Raw genomic sequence first — 25,339 nt, 5'->3', positions numbered from 1 at the left:
TGAAAGGTTCTGAAGATATCTTTTAAATTGAGTTGATCTAGTGTGTCCTTTCTTTGTTAATTTTTTTTCTTGAGGATCTATCTAATGATGTTAGTGGGGTAATAAAATCCCCTACTATTATAGTGTTGCTGTTGATCTCGTTCTTTATATCTGTCAAAGTCTGCTTTATATATTTAGGTGCTCCTATATTAGGTGCATAGATATTTATAGTAGTTATATCGTCCTGTTGGATTGCTCCCTTTATCTTTATGTAGTGGCCTTATTTATCTCTTACTATATTCTTTGTTTTGAAGTCCATTTTGTCTGATATAAGTATTGCTACCCCAGCTTTTTTTAATTTCCATTTGCATGAAATGTTTTTTTCCATCCTTTTACCTTCAGTCTATGTGCATCTTTTGTTTTAAGTTGTGTCTCTTGTAGACAGCATATGTATGGGTCTTGTTTTCTTATCCGTGCGGCTACCCTATGTCTTTTGACAGGATCATTTAATCTATTTATATTTAAGGTTATTATTGATATGTAGTTGTTTATTGCCATTTTATTCTTTAAAGCTCTATTCCTCTTTTACCATTTTCTTTTCCTACTTTGATCTGTTTACACCATGCCCCTTAACATTTCTTGCAGCATTGGTTTGGTTGTAATGAATTCCTTGAGGTTTTTTTTTGTGTGGGAAATGTTTTATTTCTTCTTCAATTTTAAATGATAGCCTTGCTGGATAAAGTAGTCTTGGTTGTAGGTTCTTGTTTTGCATTACTTTGAATATTTCTTGCCATTCCCTTCTGGCCTCAAATGTTTCTGTTAAGAAGTCTGATGTCATGGGGGCTCCTTTGTAGGTGATAGCCTTTTTTCTCTAGCAGCTTTTAATATTTTCTCTTTATCACTTAGCTTTGGTATTTTAATTATGATGTGTCTTGGTGTAGGTTTCTTTGGGTTTCTCTTTAATGGAGTTCTCTGTGCTTCTTGAACTTGTGAGAGTTTCTCCTGCATTAATTTAGTGAAGTTTTCAGCTCTGATATGATTGAACAATGTCTCTATCCCTTGTTCTTTCTCTTCTTCAAGAACCCCTATGATGCAGATGTTATTTCTCTTTATGTTGTCACAGAGCTCTCTGTTTCCTCAGACTTTTTGAGTCCCTTTTCTTTTTTCTTCTCTGCTTTCATGCCTTCATTCCAGTTGTCCTCCAACTCGCTGATTCGATCCTCAGCTCCATCCAATCCTGTTTTTAATTCCTTCCATTGTGGTCTTCCTTTCTGATATTGTATTTATCATCTCTGACTGATTCTTTTTTAATATTTCAATATCCTTTTTTATACTTGCTATTTATTTATTTAAGTGTTCGTGATGACCATCCATTGTTGTTCTAAGATCCCTAAGCATCCTTACAATCATTATTTTGAACTCTGCATCCAGAAGTTTGATTATTTCTCTATCACTCAGTTCATCTCCTGAAGGTTTCTCTTGTGGTTTCATTTGGATTGCACTTCTCTTTCTTCTCATTATGTCTGTGTGTTTGGGTGTTTTGTTTGTAGAGCTGGTTGTTTCTAGGCTTGGTGTTGTCTGCCTCCAGTTTTCTCTTGTGTTATTTCTAGGTCTTCTTGGGTTGGCATTAGCTATTATTTGTAATCCACTTTCGGATTTGGGTCGCTTTGAAGTCTTGATTTGTTTGTTTTCTTAGCAGGTGATTGTCTTGTTTGCTGATCTCAGCAGGGGCTTATTTGCAACTGTATCCAGGAATGCTGGGGGTATGACCTGAGGCTCTAAGGTCCTCTTCTGTCAGTTAAACTCTCTGGGAGCAGGTTGCTTTCTCAGATTCAATAGGGGGAGGTGTATCTCTAATCTCCATGGAGACCTGAGTTACTGCCCCTCCTCCCCACTTTTTCTTTTCAGCTGTGTCTTGTTGCGCTGATTGGAGCTGGAGAGATGTCTGTATCTCTGTGACCTGGAAGTACTTTTTTATTTTGCTTTTTGGAAGGATCAGCCCCTCCCCAAGTTATGGCTACCTCCAGCACTGAATAAGTCAGCTTTTCAGGTCATCACCTGAATTTCTATCCCCCTCACCATCCGTCTCTCTCTCTCTCTCTTTTTCTTTGAGGAAGACAAGCAGGCCCTTTCAACACACTTCGTTCCCTGGTCGCCAGGCAAGTGGCTGTGAGCAGTATTTACTGCTCTTTTCCTTGGATTGAGAGCCCAGGCTCACCCCCCCCCCTCTTTCTGTAAGCCGGGGAGATTCAGGCACTCTCTTCCAGGTTTGTTGTGGCTTCTTCTTTGCTCCTTGGTTTTTGAAAGCTGTTCTTGTAGTCCAGATTTGGTTTGTCACACTGATTGTTCATAAATTAGTTTATAATCCAGTTCAGTGGTGTGAGCTGGGAGTCTGTGCATCTGCCTACTCCACTGCCATCTTCAGGTCCCCGCCCTCTTTATCTCTTACTATATTCTTTGTGTTTTTTTTGGTTTTTTCTACTTTTTTAATAAATACATTTTTATTAATTTTAATGGGGTGACATCAATAAATCAGGGTACATATATTCAAGGAAAACATGTCCAGGTTATCTTGTCATTCAATTCTGTTGCATACCCATCACCCAAAGTAAGATTGTCCTCCGTCACCTTCTATCTAGTTATCTTTGTGCCCCTCCCCCCTCTCCCTCTTTCCCTCCCCCTGCCCCCTGTAACCACCACAGTCTTGTCCATGTCTCTTAGTCTCGTTTTTATGTCCCACCAATGTATGGAATAATGTAGTTCTTGTTTTTTTCTGATTTACTTATTTCACTCCGTATAATGTTATCAAGATCCCACCATTTTGTTGTAAATGATCCGATGTCATCATTTCTTATGGCTGAATAGTATACCATGGTGTATATGTGCCACATCTTCTTTATCTATTCTTCTATGTTTTTCTTTACAGTGATTAAAGCCTTTAAGCAAACTCTTGGCCAATACAGCAAGAATCCATAAAAGAGTAGTGTCCTTAACATGTTCACCAAGTCTAAGTTGGCCCCAACACTATGCCAAATCCCTGAAAAATGCAACCCAACCCCAATTCAGTCTGTTAGGAGCTGTCACAAGGAGCAGGAGTTCAAGAAAAGTCCACATCCAGGAAAAATCCGCATGGCACTGGAATTGTTGTCACAATTCTATACTTTGCAGCTCACGTTCAAGTCCCAATGACCGCTACTTCTAGCTGGTAATGATTCAGGTAGACTGGAAAAGCCATCTGCAGCATGTGTGGAGATGGAGCTTCTTTTCTCCTCTGCCTGGAGAGATGAGACCAGGTTGCTTTTCCCTGGAGCTCTGCAACTCTGGCTTGGTAAAGAGAACCTTGGGATACACTAAGCTGGGTGGCAAAGGTAGATTCATAATAGAAGTTGTCAAAAGGGGGAAAGAGAGCTCTAAATTAGGAGTAGGTCCCAGCCTGAAATATGAGTGGGGCATTGGGGTAGGAGGAATAAAGGAAACACTATATATTAAACAAAGCAGCAGAAAATAGGACTATCAACACCCACAACAGAGATCTTCGAGGGAAGAATAAAAAACTGACTATTCAGGCAAGACATAGTTAAGTGGCTCTTGTGCAAATGAGATCAGTTTACCTGCTTCTTGGAAGAAATACCCTAGGCTCGTCCACAGTGTCATAGATGGGGCTGATGGCCCTGGGCCCCTTCAGCCTTCAGTGGCAAACCCCAGCATTCTGGGCAAGGTTAGGTCATAGATGGCTGGAGCAGGGCTGGAAGAGACTGAACCCTCCCTTAGAGGAGCGAGGGGGAAGCCTACCTTCCAGTGTCCCTGTTTCCTCACAGCAGAGGCATGTAAATCTGGCAGGCTTTAGCTCAATGACCTTCATTTCCACTGTTGAAGCAGGACCCAGATGGCATCCCATGAGACCCCTTTGGGGTATATTCTTTGTTTTAAAGTACATTTTGTCTGATATACGTATTGTTACTCCAGCTTTTTTTTTCATTTCCATTTGCATGAAATGTTTGTTTTTCCATCCTTTTACCTTCAGTGTATGTGCATCTTTTGTTTTAAGGTGTGTCTCTTGTAGACAGCATATGTACGGGTCCTGTTTTCTTATGCATGCAGCTACCCTATGTCTTTTGATTGGATCTTTTCATCCATTTACATTTAAGGTTATTTTTAATCCATTTACATTTAAGGTTATTATTTATATGTAGTTGTTTATTGCCATTTTATTCTTTAAAGCTCTATTCCTCTTTTACCATGTTCTTTTCTCACTTTGATCTGTTTACACCATGCCCCTTAACATGTCCTGCAGCATTGGTTTGGTTGTAATGAATTCCTTGAGGTTTTTTTTTTGGGAAGCTTTTTATTTCTCCTTTAATTTTAAATGATAGCCTTGTTGGATAAAGTAGTCTTGGTTGTAGGTTCTTGTTCTGCATTACTTTGAATATTTCTTGCCATTTCCTTCTGGCCTCAAGTGTTTCTGTTGAGAAGTCTGATGTCATCCTTATGGGAGCTCTTTTGTAGGTGATAGCTTTTTTTTTCTAGCAACTTTTAATATTTTCTCTTTATCACTTAGCTTTGGTATTTTAATTATGATGTGTCTTGGTGTAGGTTTCTTTGGGTTTCTCTTTAATGGAGTTCTCTGTGCTTCTTGAACTTGTGAGAGTTTCTCCTGCATTAATTTAGTGAAGTTTTCAGCTCTGATATGATTGAACAAAGTCTCTATCCCTTGTTCTTTCTCTTCTTCTTCAAGAACCCCTATGATGTTGGTGTTATTTCTCTTTATGTTGTCACAGAGCTCTCTAAGATTTTCCTCAGTCTTTTTGAGTCCCTTTTCTTTTTTCTTCTCTGCTTTCATGCCTTCATTCCAGTTGTCCTCCAACTCGCTGATTCGATCCTCAGCTCCATCCAATCCTGTTTTTAATTCCTTCCATTTTGATCTTCCTTTCTGATATTGTATTTGTCATCTCCGACTGATTCTTTTTTAATATTTCAATATCCTTGTTTATACTTGGTATTTCTTTATTTAGGTGTTTATAATGACTGTCCATTGTTGTTTTAAGATCCCTAAGCATTCTTACAATCATTATTTTGAACTTCGCATCCGGAAGTTTGATTATTTCCATATCACTCAGATCATTTCCTGGAGGTTTCTCTTGTGGTTTCATTTGGATTGCACTTCTCTTTCTTCTCATTATGTCTGTGTGTTTGGGTGTTTTGTTTGTAGAGCTGGTTGTTTCTAGGCTTGGTGTTGTCTGCCTCCAGTTTTCTCTTGTGTTATTTCTAGGTCTTCTTGGGTTGGCATCAGTTATTATTTGTAATCCACTTTTGAATTTGGGTCACTTTGAAGTCTTGATTTGTTTGTTTTCTTAGCAGGTGATTGTCTTGTTTGCTGATCTCAGCAGGGGGCTTATTTGAAACTGTATCTAGGAATGCGGTGGGTGTAACCTGAGACTCTGAAATCCTCTTCTTCCAGTTAATCTCTCTGGGGGCGGGTTGCTTTCTCAGCTTTAGTATGCGGAGGTGTATCTTAGATTTCTATGGAGACCTGAGTTACTCCCCCTCCTCCCCACTTCTTGTTTTCACCTGTGCCTTGCGCTGATTGGAGCTGGAGAGATGTCTGGAGATCTGTGCCCTGGAAGCACTTTGACTTTTGTTTTGTGGAGGGATCAGTCCCTTCCCCAGCCATGGCCACTTCCAGCACTGCATGAGTAAGCTTTTCTGGTCCTCCCCTTCATTCCTCTGCCCCTCACCATCTGTCTCTCTCTCTCCCCTTTCTTTTTGGAAGACAAGCAGGCCCTTTCTACACACCTCATTCCCTGGTTGCCAAGCAAGTAGCTGTGAGCAGTATTTACTGCTCTTTTCCTTGGAGTGAGATCCCTTCTGGGCTCTCAGCCTCACCACCCCTCTGTTCCTGTAAGTAGGGGAGATTCAGGCACTCCCTACTAGGTTTTTTGTGGCTTCTTCTTTGCTCCTTGGTTTTTGAGAGCTGTTCTTGTAGTTCAGATTTGGTTTTTTACGCTGATTGTTCCTAAATTAGTTTGTAATCCAATATGGTGGTGTGAGCTGGGAGTCTGTGCATCTGCCTATTCTGCTGCCATCTTCAGGTAGCCTCTACCATAACATCTTATACATAGCAGGTACTCAGGATAGGAGAGCTCACTTAAAGTAGAGGAATGATTATGATTTTATAACTGTGTGTGATTGTAAAAAGCCCATTATGCAAAACCATCTATTTAAGAAACTGCTTTATAAACAAAGAGAATCTATGCACTTCATTGATATGACTTTTTCCTGGGATACCGTCACTCTCAAGTTGTCTTACCTTTAAACCCCAAAGCAATTCCCTTCTTTCTATATTGATGGGCACATTTTTAGTAGGGGTTCTTTAAATTAAATTAATTTTAGTAAGATTCTCTTGTAACAACTCAAGAGGAAAACTTGATTAATTTATCTTTGAAAGTTACCTAACAGTTCATTTCTCATCTAAGTTGTGTCTAGAAATATGCCTAAAATCACTAAAATGCTCTCTTTTCAGAGTATGCAAGTAGTTGGGTTCTTTCTCTAAATGGTATTGCACTCAATTGTTGCACAGTTAACAAAAGAATCATTTCATGAGTCTTTGGTAATCAGGCTCCCCCAGCCCTTCTAATTGTATATTTTTTGTGTCAAACCAGATGGTGTATTGAATAAATGGTCTCTTTCACTCATCAGGTCATGGTGGAGAATTCAGATTTTACACCCTCACAAGTAGGGTGTCTCTTTACATTCCTTGCCCGACAGCTAGCAAAGCCTGACAACACTTTGTTTGTAAACAGAACTCTCTTTGATCAGGTGAGTGTTTTTAACAAAGAGAAATAGAATTGTTTTTATTATATTACTGAACATAAAAAAGAAATCACTGGATTACATGGTTTTTAAATATAATAGCCAACTGGAAGTGTCTTATCAGGGAGAAACTTGTTTTGGTTTCATTTTGGATCTAATTTAGGTTTTTATTGTTTTAATGATATATCTGGGTAATATGACTTTGCCTAGTAACTTGGTGTTAAGGGAGTGTGATTTGTGGAGATTAGTATAGAGATTCTGTTCTCTCCATATTGTTACCCCAAATTGCCTAGCTTTCTTTGCTCAAGAATTTTCCAATTTAAGAATAACCCATCTCACTGGTAATAAATTATGTTGATCATCTGGAGGAGAGATTATTTTTATAAAATCGGAATGTATTTACAAATGACTTTGACTCTGAAAGGTATCTCTTAATCTCAGTTAAAAAGCTTCTATCTATCCACAGGTGGCAATGAAAATACTTTCTTTTATCTGTAGATAGTTGCTAATAATGACTAGCATTTATTGAGCACTTCATAGTGCCAGGCTCTGTTCCTGAGTTTTTTTGTTTTTTTTTCTTTTTTCTTTTTTTTTTTTTTCATTTTTCCAAAGCTGGAAACGGGGAGGCAGTCAAACAGACTCCCGCATGCACCCGACCGGGATCCACCCGGCATGCCCACCAGGGGGCGATGTTCTGCCCCTCTGGGGCATCGCTCTGCTGCATTCAGAGCCATTCTAGCGCCTGAGGCAGAGGCCACAGAGCCATCCCCAGCGCCCGGGCCATCTTTGCTCCAATGGAGCCTCGGCTGCGGGAGGGGAAGAGAGAGACAGAGAGGAAGGAGAGGGGGAGGGGTGGAGAAGCAAATGGGTGCTTCTCCTGTGTGCCCTGGCTGGGAACCGAACCCAGGACTCCTGCACGCCAGGCCGACGCTCTACCGCTGAGCCAACTGGCCAGGGCCTGTTCATGAGTTTTATATGTGTTTATTAATTCAATGCTCCTAACAGTTCTGTAATTGATATAGCTGTTATCTCATTTTGCAGATGAGAAAACTAAAGACTGGAGAGGTTAAATCACTCATCCAAGGTTAATAAGTGTTGTTATTAGCAATAACTGTTACTATTAAGTGTTGATAAGGTTAGAATTCAAATTTAAGTGGCCTGACTCCAAAGTTCCTGCTTTGGTTCGTCCGTGGTATCAGTGATCTTAAAGTTAAGATGAATAGGCCCTGGCCGGTTGGCTCAGCGGTAGAGCGTCGGCCTAGCGTGCGGAGGACCCGGGTTCGATTCCCGGCCAGGGCACACAGGAGAAGCGCCCATTTGCTTCTCCACCCCTCCGCCGCGCTTTCCTCTCTGTCTCTCTCTTCCCCTCCCGCAGCCAAGGCTCCATTGGAGCAAGGATGGCCCGGGCGCTGGGGATGGCTCTGTGGCCTCTGCCTCAGGCGCTGGAGTGGCTCTGGTCGCAACATGGCGACGCCCAGGATGGGCAGAGCGTCGTCCCCTGGTGGGCAGAGCATCGCCCCATGGTGGGCGTGCCGGGTGGATCCCGGTCGGGCGCATGCGGGAGTCTGTCTGACTGTATCTCCCTGTTTCCAGCTTCGGAAAAATGCAAAAAAAAAAAAAAAAAAGTTAAGATGAATATATGACACTGCCTTCTAGTCATGTTTCTAAACAGTAAAGAAATGTTTGTAAGGTACATATTAAATAGTAGCATACCTGAACCTCCTGTGTCATGTACTGTGCCAGTCAGGGAAGTTACCATGTGCCTGTGGTATTTTTTAATGGTCAGGTATGAATGAATTGGAGGTAGAGAAAGGATAGTTGCTGTTCTCATTGCTAGTGTCATATCATGTATGCTGATATCCAATAAAAAATGCCTTTTCTTTCGCCAGGTCCTTGAATTCCTCTGTAGTCCTGATGATGATTCCCGACACTCTGAAAGACAGCAGGTATGAATTGCTAGAACTTCTTTTGCTAAAGAGTAGGAAAGAAGACAGAGTAAACCAGAAAGAATCCTTCTGTGCTAGTCCTCACTAGGCAAAAAGGGAAAATGACTTGTGCCAAATCTAAATGCTAAGCTAGTTAGAAGTGCATATAAAAGGAAGGAGCTTATATAACACTAAATTCCTAAGCTGACTGCACTTGTCTTGCATTCAATATAACATCAAAGAGAATACTTCATCTTTCTCCATGTGCAGCAACAATTAGCACCTGTTATAGTCCTGCTCTCCACCAGTGTCATTAATCTGATAAGCATTCCTTGCTGCTATGGCCCTGAACCAGAAAGAACTGCAGGATACTGAGTGTTGGGACACTCAGCTTGTGGGAGTATCCTTTAGCCCCGCTGTTTTAGGACTATCTAGAGCAGAGATCCCCAAACTATGGCCCACGGGCTGCATGCGACCCCCTGAGACCATTTATCTGGCCCCTGCTGCACTTTTGGAAGGGGCACCTCTTTCATTGGTGGTCAGTGAGAGGAGCATACTTCCCATTGAAATACTGGTCAGTTTGTTGATTTAAATTTTACTTGTTCTTTATTTTAAATATTGTATTTGTTCCCGTTTTGTTTTTTTACTTTAAAATAAGATATGTGCAGTGTGCATAGGGATTTGTTCATAATTTTTTTTATAGTCCGGCCCTCCAACAGTCTGAGGGATAGTGAACTGGCTCCCTGTGTAAAAAGTTTGGGGACCCCTGATCTAGAGACTATCTGTTCCTTCCTCCACTAATCACTGTGACATAGTAACTGCTTGATGACCAATTCTTTCTACTTATGCAGCTTTCTTTTGGGTCCCATCTAAGAATAGGATTCTTTAAAAGTTTACCCATTATACTTGTGAGCACTAGGAGAGTCAACCTACTTAAAATTGATTGACTGACTTTTTGGACATAAGCTATAAAAATTAAATACTTTGATAACTATGCTGATATTTTATGGTAATAGTGCACAGCTGGGAGGTTGAGGCTCAGATAAAGAACATGGGATAGCAACAGTGACTTCTTTCTCTGCACTGCTGTGGCCCAGTGACTGCAGCAGACTATCTCAGGGAAAAGAATAGCTGCTAAAATTTTGCTTATCTCTTAAATTACGTTGTAAACCAATAGTAATGTGAACCTTTATTTTGTTTCTATTTATCTACTGGCAGGAAAGGTGATCATGTTTTGCATGGTGTTACTAGATAAAATGATAAAAAACTTTTTATATAAATAACTAAATTAAACACAACTAAAAATCAAATCTAAATGTAAAAGCCAAACCTTAAAAGTAATCATTGCATAGTAAGGTCATTGGGAGTCCCCTTTGAGGATATCTAGTTTCTCTTTTTATTCATTTTAGAAATATAGGAAACTGATAAAGTAAGTTGTTCAAGGTCACAACTAAGATTTGAAACCAGTTCCTTCCCTTCTAATCCATCACTTTTCCGTTGTACAAGTTGTTATATATCAAAACTTGTTTGTACAATATTTTTATTATTTTTCAGTGGAGTGCTGATAAAAGTTTAACAACTAGCTCCTCAAGTATAGTAGTTCTAATGTTACTGTTGGTTGATATTTTCATTTATGTAAATGAATAAAGTGAAAGTGCAGCAGTGAAAGTGAGTCAGGACTTCACTCATTCATCAAAGAAGTGACTTCTTGGCTGAATCAGATAACAGTGTTTGAATATTTACAAAATTACTCCTTAATTTTTTGTGATATCCACAATGTAATGGCTTTTTAAGTTTGCTTTATGAACATGATCTCCATCGCTTCAATAACCAAGGATTGGCAACCTTTTTTTTGTAACTAGCCAAAGAGTAAATATTTTAGGCTTTGTGGGCCACATGTAGTATCTGTTACATAGTCTTTGTTTATTTGTTTTACAACCCTTTAAAAATGTAAAAAGCCCTGATTTTCAGAATTTGCCATTTTTCATGGTGTCAGTACTCCCAACATGATGCCACTCAGCATAGAGTTAGGAAGAGATGCATAGTGCGACAGCCTAATTAATATTTCCCCATACAGCCCTGGCTGGTTGGCTCAGTGGTAGAGCGTCGGCCTGGCGTGTAGAAGTCCCAGTTCGATTCCCGGCCAGGGCACACAGGAGAAGCGCCCATTTGCTTCTCCCCTCCCCCCTCCTTCCTCTCTGTCTCTCTCTTCCCCTCCTGCAGCCGAGGCTCCATTGGAGCAAAGATGGCCCGGGCGCTGGGGATGGCTCCTTGGCCTCTGCCCCAGGCGCTAGAGTGGCTCTGGTTGCGGCAGAGCATCGCCCCCTGGTGGGCAGAGCGTCGCCCCCTGGTGGGCGTGCCGGGTGGATCCCGGTCGGGCGCATGCGGGAGTCTGTCTGACTGTCTCTCCCGGTTTCTAGCTTCAGAAAAAAAAATACAAAAAAAAAAAAAAAAAATTTCCCTATACAGATTCAGTTACAGTAACTAACCTCAAGAGCATACATAGAAAAATGTAGTAAGATAATTACAAAATGGTGAGTTTTGACTACTATTTACTTTTATTTTTAATTTAATTTAGTTAATTGTGAGTTTATTAAACTTAATTTTTAACATTGACTGTGTTTAACAATTGACTTACAGAATTCCTGAAAATTTGACACTCAGTTCTAGTAGGTTGACAAGACTGGCTCCAGCAATGGATTTCTATTATGTTATTCAAAATTGATGCTTCAGCAGATGAACTTGACTCCATAGATATTCTATATAACTGTACATTATAATACTCAAAATGGATTAAATAAGGGTTCTGTAATGTATAGTTTGGATAGGTTTCATTTTTTTTCTTTCTTTTTTTTAAACTTGAAAGTAATCAATTTCCTATGTTAAACAATTGCTTTGTTAAATGGTTCCCTGGAGTTTTGAGAAGGGTCATATTACTCTGGATCGTGAACTTAAATATAAGGGAGAGCTTTCTCATATTAACCTAATGACTATGTAATGATTATACTATATTTTGAGGTTTATTTATAAATATTGATGAATATCACATCCTAGTTTTTTTGTTTTGTTTTTGTTGTTGTTGTTGAGAGAAAAGATGAGAGGAGGGAGATGAGAAGCATCAATTTGTAGTTACATCACTTTAGTTGGTCATTAATTGCTTCTCATACGTGCCTTGACTAGGGGATTCAAGCCAAGCCAGTGACCATGGGATCATGTTAATGATCCCACGCTTAAGCCAGTGACCTCAAGGTTTCACACCTGGGTCCTCAGTGTCCCAGGTTGATGCTTTATCCACTGCACCACCACTGGTCAGGTGCTAGTCACCATTTCTTAGTCAGCTACTTAGTGTTGTGAAGTTATTTATATGAACCCCAGCGCTTGTTTTTTATTGTGGTAAAAATGTATATACCATAAAAATTGTTTTTTTTACCATTTAAGTATAAATTCAGTGGCATTAAGTATATTGTCATTGTTGTACAACCATTGCTACCATCTATCTCCAAAACTTTATCTTCCTAAACTGAAACTCTGTACCCATTAAACAACTCCCATTACTTCCTACCCTAACTCCTGGCAACCATCATTTACTTTCTGTCTCCATGAATTTGATTATCTTACGCACCTCATATAAATGGAATTGATCATATAGAATCTTTTTGTGTGTGTGACTGGCTTATTTCGCTTAGTATTTTTAAAGTTCATCTATATTGTAGCACGTGTCAGAATTTCCTTCCTTCTGAAGGCTGAATAATATTCCATTATATGTATATACCACATTTTGTTTATGCCTTCACTTATTTATGGACATTTGGGTTGTTTCCACCTTTTCATTCTTGTGAATAATGCTACTATGAGAAACACCAATGCTTCATTAGAAAAAATAACATGTCATCATGCAGACTACCTGTGGACCATAATACATAAAGAACCATAAGAACTATAAGACATAAAAGCTCTAGACAAAAATTCACTTCTTAAAAGAATATATATGGACATTTTTAGCTAAGTGGAGGATCAATTAGATGTTCTCATAAGACTTTATTTGCAAATACTGTGACATTCCTTACACATGTTTGAAACATAGATCCATTAATCTTTTTATGAGACTTAAATATAGTATTATCAACATTCTCATTGCAGTCTAACCCGTTATATATGTGAAAGCCAAGCCAAAACATCAAGTAATAAGACAAAAGAAAAAATGTTTCAGTTATGATGTTAACAGTTATTTATATATATTATGAACAACGCAGAATTTAATATAGCAAATAAAATACAGTATTTTAGCACTATAATTTATGCAGTTTTGTGTGGCAGAATGGACTCTTAAACAGCTAGTAAATAAAAGTAGATTTTAAAGTTTTTTGCTCATTTTTTTTTACATGTTCAGGTCCTTTTAGAATTGCTGCAGGCTGGAGGCATAGTTCAATTTGAAGAGAATCGGCTCATCTGTATGGCAGAAAAAGCAGAGTTGTAAGTTGTTTTAAAGTCATGTATTAGTTACAACTATTAAATTACGTTTCTGTAACTAGGAGCCCAGTTTATTGATGCATTGCCTTTTTTTTTTATTAAGAAAAGCTATGCAAAAAAAAAAACCCTATGGTTAAAGTGTGTGCTTTTTAAATAGAGAAATTAGTAAAATTTGCAGAAATTAACAATGAGTAAATTTGAAGTGTTTGTATATTTGTTTTAATTAAAAAAATGAAATAGCAGTCTTATGATTTATTATTTTAGTTATTTTTAACTTACAATTTCCATAGTATTTTATAGATGTTAACAGTTATTTATATATATTATGAACAATGCAGAATTTAATATAGCAAATAACATACAGTATTTTAGCACTATAATTTATGCAGTTTTGAATATTTCACCTGACATTTAATTCTGAATAGAGAAACTTCATATAATCAATTAGTTAATATCTAATATATTAACAATTTTTGGCACATATTGCTTTAATATTATTTTGTACTCAGTTTTCAATTTTCTTATAAACATAGTATTCAGTAGCATATTAAACCTATATTTAGAGGAATGGCATCTCTTCATTCCCTTAGATACTATAACTTTATTTAAAAGTAGAAACAACATTTACCATATTTATTTTTATTTTTTTTATACTAACCTGTATGCCTGAGAAAATTTCTTGTAACAATAAGCTAATAACTACTCACCTGTTTGGCACACTGAACTATTTCCTTTTATGTTCTAGCTATCAAATTTGTGAGTTTATGTATGAACGAGAACACCAATATGACAAAATTATTGATTGCTACTTACGTGACCCACTAAGAGAGGTAAGTTGAGAGACTGTTTGCCCTTTTCTCTTGCCCCTCCCCCCCAAGCCCCAACCAGTAGAAATAGCTATTCAGTAGAAATATTTGGACATATGTTTGATATATCAGGTTTTCATTTATTTAGTAGTTTCATTTATTTATTGAGTGTCTGCTATTAATATATACTGATAATTAAAACCGATATGAGGAAAGGCCTGGGTGGGGGCAGAGATTGAGCAAAAAAGAAGAAAAGGAGAAAAAAACTCGCAGACATGGACAAAAGTGTGGTGATTGCTGGGGCTAGGGAGGTGGGGAGATGTGGAAGAGGTAAAGGGGGATAAATCATGGACAGAGACCTGACTTGGGGGTGAACACACAGTACAGTGTAGAGATGATGGGTTGTAGAACTGGGCACCTGAACCTGTATAATTTTGTTAACCAGTGTCACGCCAATGAATTCAATAAAAAGGAAAAAAAATAGTTCTTGCCATTTCAAATTTATAGTTTAGTGATGGAGACTGACTGTAAGAAACCAAACATATAATTACAATTTCATGAGTGCTTAAGAAGTTGGGTGCAACTTTAGAGGATGATGGGAGAGCTGACTTACACACAGCAGCCAGAGAAGGAATCTCAGTGGAAGTGACATGTAAACTGACATCGCAATTTGAGAAGAAGCCAGCAGAGGCAACAAAAAATTGTTCTGGGACAAGGAATCATATATGCAGAGGCCCTGAGGTGGGGGAAATTTTTGACATGTTCAAGAAACTAAATAGAGATCCTAGAAATGAAGCGAAGATCAGCATAAGTGGAGCGTAATAGACAACACAGGAGTGATTGGAGATGAAACTGGGAATGTAGACAGGGACCCCCAAGACTAAGCATGCTATTTCCTTATTAGGTTAATGACATTGAGACCAAAATAAATTGGAACAGATTTACAACTTTTAAAGAGTCTACCCTAAACTTTAAACAATTTACTCTTTCTCTTTAGTGTCAATTGTCTATCAGTTAACTATCTCCAAATGGTTTTCCATCTCCAAATAATCGATATTTACCAAGACTGGTACAGATAGTAAATAGTGAGTAAATATTGTTTGAGTGAATGATTGAATAAATTATATTCTCTTATGCTCCTCAGGAAGAAGTCTTTAACTATATTCATAATATCTTATCCATTCCTGGACACAGTGCAGAGGAGAAGCAGTCTGTTTGGCAGAAAGCAATGGATCACATTGAGGTGCTAATTCAACTAAATTTTTTAAACTTCTTCATTTGTATGACTGTCTTTCAAATTAAGTTTATGCTAATTCAGCAGTGGCAGTTGTCATATTATTAAGTTGATTTACTTGCAGACTAACATCTTTTTCAGGTAATTTATTCCATCTTATATTTGTATTCATAAAGTCTATGTCATATACAAGTTATTATATCATGACTTCTGAAAATAACTCATTTTCATTCAGTCATCTGGTTGACAAACTGGGAATATTAGTGGGTTTTTACAATATTCTTAAAATGATCCTGAGAGAATTCCTGGTCTTTTTCTCTAATACATAATGGGAGCTATTCTACCCAATCATCCAATGGAATTTTAGAAAAATTACTTAATGAGTTTTTCTTTCTGATGTATTTCTCTTCCTTGTGTAAGAGAAGATTCTGATTTTGTTTATGCATGTATTTTATGAGAATGCAAGAGTTGCCTGACCAGTGGTGGCACAGTGGATAGAGTGTTGACCTCGGATGCTGAGGACCCAGGTTCAAATCCCTGAAGTCACAGGCTTGAGTGCAGGCTTATCTGGCTTGAGCATGAGATCATCAAAATGATCCCATGGTCACTGGCATGAGGTAGGGGTTACTGGCTCGGATGGAGCCTCCCGCCACCCCCGCCAATTAAGGCACGTATGAGAAAAAATCATTGAACAGTAAAAAGTACAAGTTGATGCATCTCTTCTCTCAAAAAAAAAAAAATAGAGAAGAAGAAGAATGCAAGAGAACCGAGTTTTTTAAAAAAACATGCTTATAGATGCCCAAGCAGAGAGACTGATAATGTACGATGAACATATGATCAGAACGCATTCTGAAAACAGGCTCACAAATCACTCCTCACTTTAGTGTCCTTAGGTTCATAACGTACAGTATACCTCAAAAACCAACAGAGCTAGTGGGTTTGTGGAAATTTTTTTTTTATGATTCACTGATTATTGGGAAAAAAAGCAGTAATAAATGATGCTGAGGCAATCCAAGTTTTGAAAATAATATTTATATCCACAAAGCGTCTTTCCTCCTCCTTGTAGCAAAGAACAGGTGATGGGGTAACTTCTGATGATAGGTTTAGAGATGCAGTGAAAGATATGATTATTCAACATGTTTTTAATTTTTTATATATATGAAAAATGATAAAGAATGAGATCTGAAACTCTGAAAAAACATTGCATGTGATATGAATACTTTGCTCACATCCTGGTGGTTATAAAGTTTAGAAAGATCAGAAATGTGAACACATCTTATATGAAACATCTGGTGTGAAAGAAGTATAGTCAGTCATCAGATGTGTGGTCTGAAGTAATTTCCACACTTTCATCTATAGGATTGAGAACATATATATGTTATTTAATATTACGATATTCCTGCTAACAACAAGATGAATATATCTTGATGAAAGAACCCAAGAAAACCTTCTCCTACTTGAGTTATATCTTTTTCCCTTTAATCATTTTGTATTCTTTTTTCTTTCATCATCCCCTTTAAGTTTCCATAGTTACATTATGGCTCATTCTTTATGTCACTTAATCTACATTATGCAGCGGTTTGAGCACATGGACTCCAGACATCTCTGCATAATGTGAAATGTGATGAACTAATCAGTGAGCAAACAAATTACTCAGCAGAAAACTCACACTGGAGAAGCAAGAAGTATTTTTGCTGTACAGTTATTTCTCCTGATTTTCTCCCAACATCTGCACTTTTTTTTTTCTAACCTTGAACTTTTTAATCTCTTAAGGTCACTATTTCAAGTATATAGACTTTGTTGAAGAATTTACACGGCTTCAGTAATGTAAATAAAATCAATATTGAATATATAGGGGTAAAAGTCCTTATAATAAAGTTTTCTGACAGTATTTACAGTGGTTCTTAACACTTTTGGAATTATAGACCTCTTTTGAGAATCTAATGAAACATTTGGACCTGTGCGTGTGCATATATTACATAATTTTGTTTACAATCTCAGGGATCCACAGACCCCCTAAAAGCCACATTTAGATTGGGTCTGTGGATTACAGATAAGGAATCTTTAGTTTGGTTGGTTTTTCCAATATGAACAAATCATGTTTCATTAGGTTATTTTGTATTTTTCCTATTCCCTGACTGGGGATCAAACCCACAACCTTGGCATATTGAGATGGCACTCCACCCAACTGAGCATCCCAGCCAGGGCCTCATTAGATTTTTTAAAAATATTTTTAAATTTTGAAATATAGAAAGCATCCCCAAAAGTGCATAAAATAAATGTACAGTTTAATAAAAAAATAAAAAGCAAACATCTGAGGCCCGAATCAAGAAATAGACTTCTTTTTCAGTACCCCAGGCTGCCTTTGTATCCTTTCCTGATCATAGTACTCTGCTCTTATATTTATTATACTGTTTTTCATATTTTCTTGCCTTTCTATATACTGTTACTGCACATGCCTACATCCCTAAAAATTTACATTTTTATTTTGATTTTCTCTGAACTTGTAAATGAAGTTCTACTTTGTATTTTCTTTTTTTTTTTCTCAATGTTTTGAGAAGTTTGTACATTTTGTTGTATTTAGCTGTGGTTTATTTTAATTGTTATCTAGTATTTCATTTTACAAGGATATCATAGTTTGTTCATTCTGCTGTTAGTAGACATTTTACTTGTTTCTAGTTTTTAACTATAAAAATAGTTCATTTGTGCCCTGGCTGGTTGGCTCAGCGGTAGAGCGTCGGCCTGGCGTGCGGGGGACCCGGGTTCGATTCCCGGCCAGGGCACATAGGAGAAGCGCCCATTTGCTTCTCCACCCCCCCCCCCCCGTCCCCCTCCTTCCTCTCTGTCTCTCTCTTCCCCTCCTGCAGCCAAAGCTCCATTGGAGCAAAGATAGCCCAGGCGCTGGGGATGGCTCCTTGGCCTCTACCCCAGGCACTAGAGTGGCTCTGGTCGTGGCAGAGCAACGCCCCGGAGGGGCAGAGCATCGCCCCCTGGCGGGCGTGCCGGGTGGATCCCGGTCGGGCGCACGCGGGAGTCTGTCTGTCTCTCCCTGTTTCCAGCTTCAGAAAAATACAAAAAATAAATAAATAAATAAATAAATATAGTTCATTTGTAATTGACCTTAATATATGTATCTGAGCATAGCCACATGCATTTTTCTAGAGCAGCAATTTTCAACATTTTTCATCTAATGGCACACATAAACTAATGACTAAAATTCTGCAGCATACCAAAAGATATATTTTTTGTCAATCTGACAAAAAAAATAGGTATTATTTTGATTCATTCACACTGTATGGCTAGTATGTTGGCTGTTGTCGTTTTTTTATTTGACAGTAAAGGAAAAGAGGTCAACGCCCCTGACTAATCAGGTATAGAGTATTTTAAAAATTCTTGTGGCACACTGATTGAAAATCACTGCAGTAGGGCTGTGGTTCTGTTTGATCCCCAGGAGCATTATGGCATCAGTTGAGAACTTGCTAGAAATGCAGTTTGAGTCTTCACTTCAGACCTGTTAGATCAGAAACTGTAGAAGTGGGGTCCAGCAGTAAGTTTTAATAAGCCCTTTGGTGCTTTTGAGGCATGCTAACATTTGATAATCTCTGCACTAGAGTCTATAACTGCCAGTTAATTGGGATGATCATCTTCAGGTGCCAACATTGAATGAGATTTTGCAATCTAGTGGAGTTTAATTATATATACACACACACACATGGGGTTTTTTTGGTGATAGAGACAGAGAGAAGGACAGATAGGGACAAACGGGAAGGGAGAGAGATGAGAAGCATACATTCTTCCTTGTGGCACCTTAGTTGTTCATTGATTGCTTTCTCATATGTGCCTTGACCGTGGGCCTTCAGCAGACCGAGTAACCAGCGACTTTGGGTCCAAGCTGGTGAGCTTTGCTCACACCAGATGAGCCCGCGCTCAAGCTGGCAACCTCAGGGTCTCAAACCTGGGTCCTTCCACATCCCAGTCTGATGCTCTATCCACTGCGCCATCACCTGGTCAGGCTCTCCTGTTATATTTTAAATTTACATATCCTTAGTTACTAATGAGATTGATAGACATTTCATGTTTACTGGCCATTTAAATTCCCTTTCTGTAATGTGCCTATTCAAGTCTTGCTCATTTTTCTATTAGAATTCCTCCTGTACTTATTTTCAGGACTTCTTTATGTATCCTGCATGGTAATATTTTTCAAGGATACATGTTGTGAATATATTTTTCCACTTTATGGCTTTATTTTTCTATGATTCTTTTTAAGAAAAGTTTATTTTTAAGTAGTTGAAATAATTTATTTTTTCCTTTTACACTAGAGAAGTCCTCCATACATATTTTTGTTTAACAGCTTTCTTCATCTTTAAATCTTACGTTCACCTGAAAGCAGTTTTTGTATGGTGTGAGGTGAGGATCTTTACACCATATTAAGTTTTTTAAATATGGGTGCCTAATTTTCCCAGCACAGTTATTTTAAAGGTTGCCTTTCCGCACTACTCAGCATGGCTACTCTTTCATAAGTATATCAGGGAGTTATATGCTTGGTCTGGTTTTCTGGGCCCTATTCTGTTTCATTGTTCTGTTATCTGTCACTGTATCAGTACCTCACTAGTATTTTTAATATTGTTGCTCTAAAATAAGTCCTTCTGTGTGTGTGACAGAGACAGGGAGAGGGACAGATAGGGATAGACAGACAGGAAGAGAGACAGATAAGAAACATCAATTCTTCGTTGTGGCTCCTTAGTTGTTCATTGATTGCTTCTCATATGTGCCTTGACTGGGAGGCTACGATAGAGCAAGTGACCCCTTGCTCAAGCCAGCAACCTTGAACTCAAGCCAGTGACATGGAGTCATGTGGATGATCCCACACTCAAGCCAGCGACCTTGGGGATTTGAACCTGGCTTCTCTGCCCTCTGCATCCCAGTCTGATGCTCTATCCACTGTGCCACCTTCTGGTCAGGCTATAATAAGTCTTGATACTATTAAAAGAGTATTGGTTATTCTTGACCTTTTATAATTCCAAATACATTTTAGACCAGCTTGTCAAATTCCACCCCAAAAAATGTCTTTAATCTTATGATTCTGACAGGAATTACAATGAATCTATTAATCATTGTGATTGTAATTGACATCTTTACAATATTGAATCTTTCCATCTATGACCATATGGTATGACCCTTTATTCAGTATTTTTCTATAAAGTTTTATAATTTCTCTGTAGAAATTTTCCATCATTTGTTAGATTTACTGTCATAACTTTATATTTTAGCATAATAATGCTATTAATATTTTTTATTTCCAATATAGATATGTTTATTATAAGGATTTTTATGGAAGTCTTTTATTTCTAGTATATTAATAGTTTTGTTGTGAAAAAATGTTATCATTATTGATATTAACCAGCTTTACACTTTGTGGATAAATGCAACTTGATCCTAATATAGTATCCTTTTTATATATTGTTGAACTTTGTTCATATTTAGGATTTTTGTATCAATGTTTATGATTAATATTCATAATAATATTCCTTTCATAAATTGTTTAGGTATCAGAATTTTGCTAGCCTCATACAATGAACTGAAGAAGTTTCCTTTTTTCTATTTTCTTTAAAAGGTTAATTAATGTTGAATTTTTTCTTCCTTACATTGTTACTATAAGTTATAGGTGAATCTGTCTGGGCCTGGAGTTTTCCATATGAAAAAATCTTTGACTCGTCAGTGCAGGTTTTCTATTACTTTAATCAGTTTATTAAATTACATTATTCTAGGAATTTATCCATTTTGTCTGAATTTTCACATTCTTCACATTATAGTTTTTTATCCATTTAATGTCTACAGATCAGTAGTAATATTCCCTTTTTTCATTTTGATACTGATTAATTAGTTGTATCTTCTGTTTTGAGATGTTATATAAAAATAATACAAAATACAAGTATTTGATAGCTCATTATTATTAATCTACAAATATTAACACAAAATTATTGGCTATATCCTGAATGTTACAGTCACACTAACTTGTATACCATATATTTGACAGTATACTGTGTGATCTATAGTTTGTCTTTGCATTTTAGCCATGTAACATGCAATTGTAAGAGTAGAACAGTAGGTCACAGAAACCAACTGAAAAGAGAGTTTCAAGAAGAAAAAGATAGTAGTGTCTGGAAAAGTTTAAGGAGAGGGCAAATTAGAAATCTTAGATTTAGCAAAAAACCACTATTTATTAATAGTGGTTAATTAACAGTAGTCCCTCTTAGTCTCATGTAAGACTTATGACCTTAGGTTGATTTCTTAAGGCACTTATAGTTCAAAATCTGTCAGGTATCAGAAGTAAAGTTTTAGAATGCTTAGCCAGAGAAACGGCAACTATAGCCTTTTTCTCATTTTTCAAGTTATAACTTTAAGTTCAAGGGTGAAATTCACAAACGGAATTTGGGGAGCTTTTGTTCCTTCTTTTCATTCTGTAGATATTATAACCTAAATCCAGAGTTCCGTGCCTTCATTTTCTAAGAATTCTGCACTACCATTTTTTTTTTATCAAAATCTGATTTATTTTTACATGGTACATTTTAAACTTTACTCATTTACAATATTCCTTTAAATTGAAGCCCTATATCAAGGTCACCTGAAATGCAGTATAAAAGCTTATGAAAATCTTGAGGCAGGTGATCCTGCTTTATATCTGTGAGAATTCTATTTAAATTAACATTAAAGACTTAACAAAAAGATTTTATTTTTTTCTTTTATTCTAGGAGCTTGTGTCCCTGAAGCCTTGCAAAGCTGCAGAGCTGGTTGCTACTCACTTCTCTGAACAGATTGAAACAGTCATTAAAAAACTACAGGTAAATATTTCAGATATATACTGAGAAGAAACATCTAGTGGAGAAAGTTATTGAATATTCACCTAAGAATTTTTGATTGTAGTAATTTGTTCAAGTAATAGTTGTTATTTAATGACAGTTTCTACACATTGTGTATGTGTGTTTGTGTGTGTATTTGGGAGCATGTGTGTGATGAACTCAGGCTGGAATGGGAGAGTTCATTTTTGTGCATAACAAATAGTAACATCACAAACATTTTGGGAACTATAACCTGTCCCTGTTCCAGAAACTGAAATGCACAGAGGACCCTTTCCCTGCCCCACCTGGCCACATTTTCTTTATGCTACAAGAACTAGTCTTATTCTCTGTGAGGTTCATGTTATTTATTCAGACTTTTGTAATCCTCAGTTGGGGTTTATGCTGACTATATCAAATTTTTCTTGGAAACTCTTACCTAGAAAACAGCTATATTAGTGATGAATATTGAGATGCTCAGTTTGAAGTATTAGTTGATGGACTGAGCATTGCACTTGTCACTACCATGGCTTGCTCACTACTCTTGTGGTCACAAGTGATAAATGGAGGGAATAGGACAATGATGGGGCATAAAGCACAACCCAAAGTCCTCAAGTGACAATAATAATAGTAGGGGATAAGTATGCAAAATAGAAGCCAGAGAAGTGTGTGGGAGGCAGCTAGCATGACAGGTAACGATATGGAATTCATTCATTTAAACACATTGTGACCCAACTGTGTACCACAGTCGATTAGGTCCTGAGAGGCACAAGTAAGGATACAATCTTTTTTTTTTTCCTTGTAGGACAGAGAAGCACTTATATAACCACACTGTGATGTTATAAACACTATAGAAGGCGTATATAAAAAACGCTGTAGGAACAAGAGGAGTAATAGACTATATGAGAAGGCCCTAGCTGGTTGGCTCAGTGGTAGAGTGTTGGCCCAGTGTGTAGAAGTCCCAGGTTCAGTTCTCAGTCAGGGCACATAGGAGAAGCAACTATCTGCTTCTCCACACCTCCCTTTTTCCTTCCCTCCTTATCTCTCTCTTTCCCTCCTGCAGCCATAGCTGAATGGTTTGAGCAAAGTTGACCCCAAATGCTGAGGATGGCTCCATGGCCTTGCCTCAGGCACTAAAATAACTCGGTTGCCGAGCAACAGAGCAGCAGCCCAGATGGGCAGAGCATCAACCTGTAGGGGGCTTGCTGGATAGATCCCAGCTGGGGCACATGCAAGAGTCTGTCTCTGCCTCCCCACCTCTCACTTGATAGCTAGCTAGCTAGATAGCTAGATAGATAATAGATAAATAATAGATTTATAATGATATATAATGATAAATAAATAAATAATTGACTATGTGAGAAAATCAGTCAGGAGTTTCCATACATGTCTGAACTTGGTCTTGATTGTTGTCAGTGTTCTAGGCAGAAAATTGGGAACGGCTTTCTAGATAAAGGGTTCTTTGTATGTAAATACTTGAAAGTATAAAGCAACATGCTTATTCAGAGAGTGGTGGGGTCTATGTAAAGCTTGATGTGGTAAGGACAATGGTGGAGGAAACACTAGATTGAGCTATAAAAACTGTTGGAGGGGAGAAGTTAGAAATGTGGAGGCTGACCTGACCAGTGGTGGTGCAGTGGATAGAGTGTCAACCTGGGACACTGAGGACCAGATTCAAAACCCCAAGGCTTCCAGCCTGAGTGTGGGTTCATCCAGCTTGTGCACAGGCTTGCCAGCTTGAATGCAGGATTGCTGCCTTGAGCGTGCGATCATAAACATGGCCCCCTGGTCGCTGGCTTGAAACACAAGGTTGCCAACTTGAGCCCAAGGTCACTGGTTTGAGCAAGGGGTCACTGGCTCGACTGGAGTATCAGAAGCAATCAATTTACAATGAAAGTGCCAAAAAAGAAGTGTAGAGACTGGCAAATAGGAGTTTGGAGCCTGATATTACACAATCTTATATGTACTGCAAAGAAATTATAATGTATCTTCTGTGTACTATATGTTCTGTATTATTAAAGTTTTTTAAGCACAGGATTGAGTGACATCATTAGATTCATTTTACAGAAAACTAAATGGAGTACTTTCTCCCCCCTATGAGCCATTCTTCTCTCGCAGGCCTGCATCTCCTAAACTCTAAGGGGCTCCACAAGACTTGCAACCAGGGAAACAATGGTCAGCGCAGCTCCTCCCTGGCTAATTCCCTGATCCTGTCTCCAAGGCCCCCTTTTCTCTGACTTTCCAGTGAGCCGGAGCAGCCCCGCCCTGGCTCACTTCTGTCACTGTGACTTATTTCTCAGTGGGTCAAAGCAGCCCTGCCTAGGCTCTCTGCTGATGCTGCTTCTATCCTGAACCCTTCCTTGTTTCACTGTCTCCAGCTAATAGACATACTCTCAAAGTCAAAAAATAAGAAGAAGAAAAGATAATTAAATGGAGAGTGGACTGGCAAAGAGAACAAGTAGAGGAGACAGACCAGTTAGACCAGTTAGAAGTGTCCAGGGTGAAGACAGGACTAAGGCGGGGCAGTGGAGAGGATAGGCTCAGTGTGTGTGAACTAAAATGTATAAGGCTTGGAAATTAGTTGCATGAGATGGGAGGAATTAAAAATGACTCCCAGAGATCAGGCATGATGGTCCAGCATGATGAGGTCCATTTACTCTAGATAAAACTATTAATTCCTGCTGTGGGCCAAAAACATTAAGTGCTAAGGATACAAAAGCATAAAAATGTATCCTTGTGTTGAAGGAAGAAGACAAATAAGCCAGAAGATGATTGTAGAAAAGTTTGACTTAAATGATGATAGAGCCCTGCCTAGGATACTGAGGAAGCACGTGGAGGGTCATCCAGTCCACTCAAGTGAGGGGAGAACAGGAAGGCATTTCTTTTCAAACTACTATAACCCATGAAAGGCCAGCAATCCTGGTGACCTTTTCATCTATAGTGTCGTTGTTTAAAATGTAAGATTATCCACTGCAGGGTTTTCTTTTTCCTGTAGCCTCTGAAGATATTTAGAGGCAGAGAGGCCAGGTAAAATGAATATATGTAATGTCATTCATCAGCAAATATATAAAAACTGAAGTATCATGGACTAAATTAATTAATTTAAGAAAGAAAGGTGGCTATTTGTTGAGTTTTACACATTTCTTTTAAGGAAATGAAGTGGGGTTTTTTGTTTTGTTTTTTGTTTGTTTTTACAGAGACAGAGAGTCAGAGAGAGGGATAGATAGGGACAGACAGACAGGAACGGAGAGAGATGAGAAGCATCAATCATCAGTTTTT

General features: G+C 38.0%; 1 protein-coding gene across 1 annotated transcript in view; it reads left to right on the top strand.

Annotated features, from left to right (window-relative positions):
• VPS8 (VPS8 subunit of CORVET complex) overlaps window positions 1-25,339 on the top strand; it is a 405,986-nt gene that overhangs the window by 209,295 nt on the left and 171,352 nt on the right. Inside the window, exons 29-34 of the mRNA XM_066240876.1 lie at window positions 6,676-6,795; window positions 8,679-8,735; window positions 13,105-13,187; window positions 13,930-14,014; window positions 15,135-15,233; window positions 21,977-22,066. Of these exons, the coding sequence (XP_066096973.1) occupies window positions 6,676-6,795; window positions 8,679-8,735; window positions 13,105-13,187; window positions 13,930-14,014; window positions 15,135-15,233; window positions 21,977-22,066 (534 nt within the window). The remainder of the gene's footprint in view (window positions 1-6,675; window positions 6,796-8,678; window positions 8,736-13,104; window positions 13,188-13,929; window positions 14,015-15,134; window positions 15,234-21,976; window positions 22,067-25,339) is intronic.

The sequence above is a fragment of the Saccopteryx bilineata genome, chromosome 8 (genome assembly GCF_036850765.1).
Source record: "Saccopteryx bilineata isolate mSacBil1 chromosome 8, mSacBil1_pri_phased_curated, whole genome shotgun sequence".
NCBI lineage: Eukaryota > Metazoa > Chordata > Mammalia > Chiroptera > Emballonuridae > Saccopteryx > Saccopteryx bilineata.
This window is presented reverse-complemented; position numbering and strand designations above follow the sequence as displayed.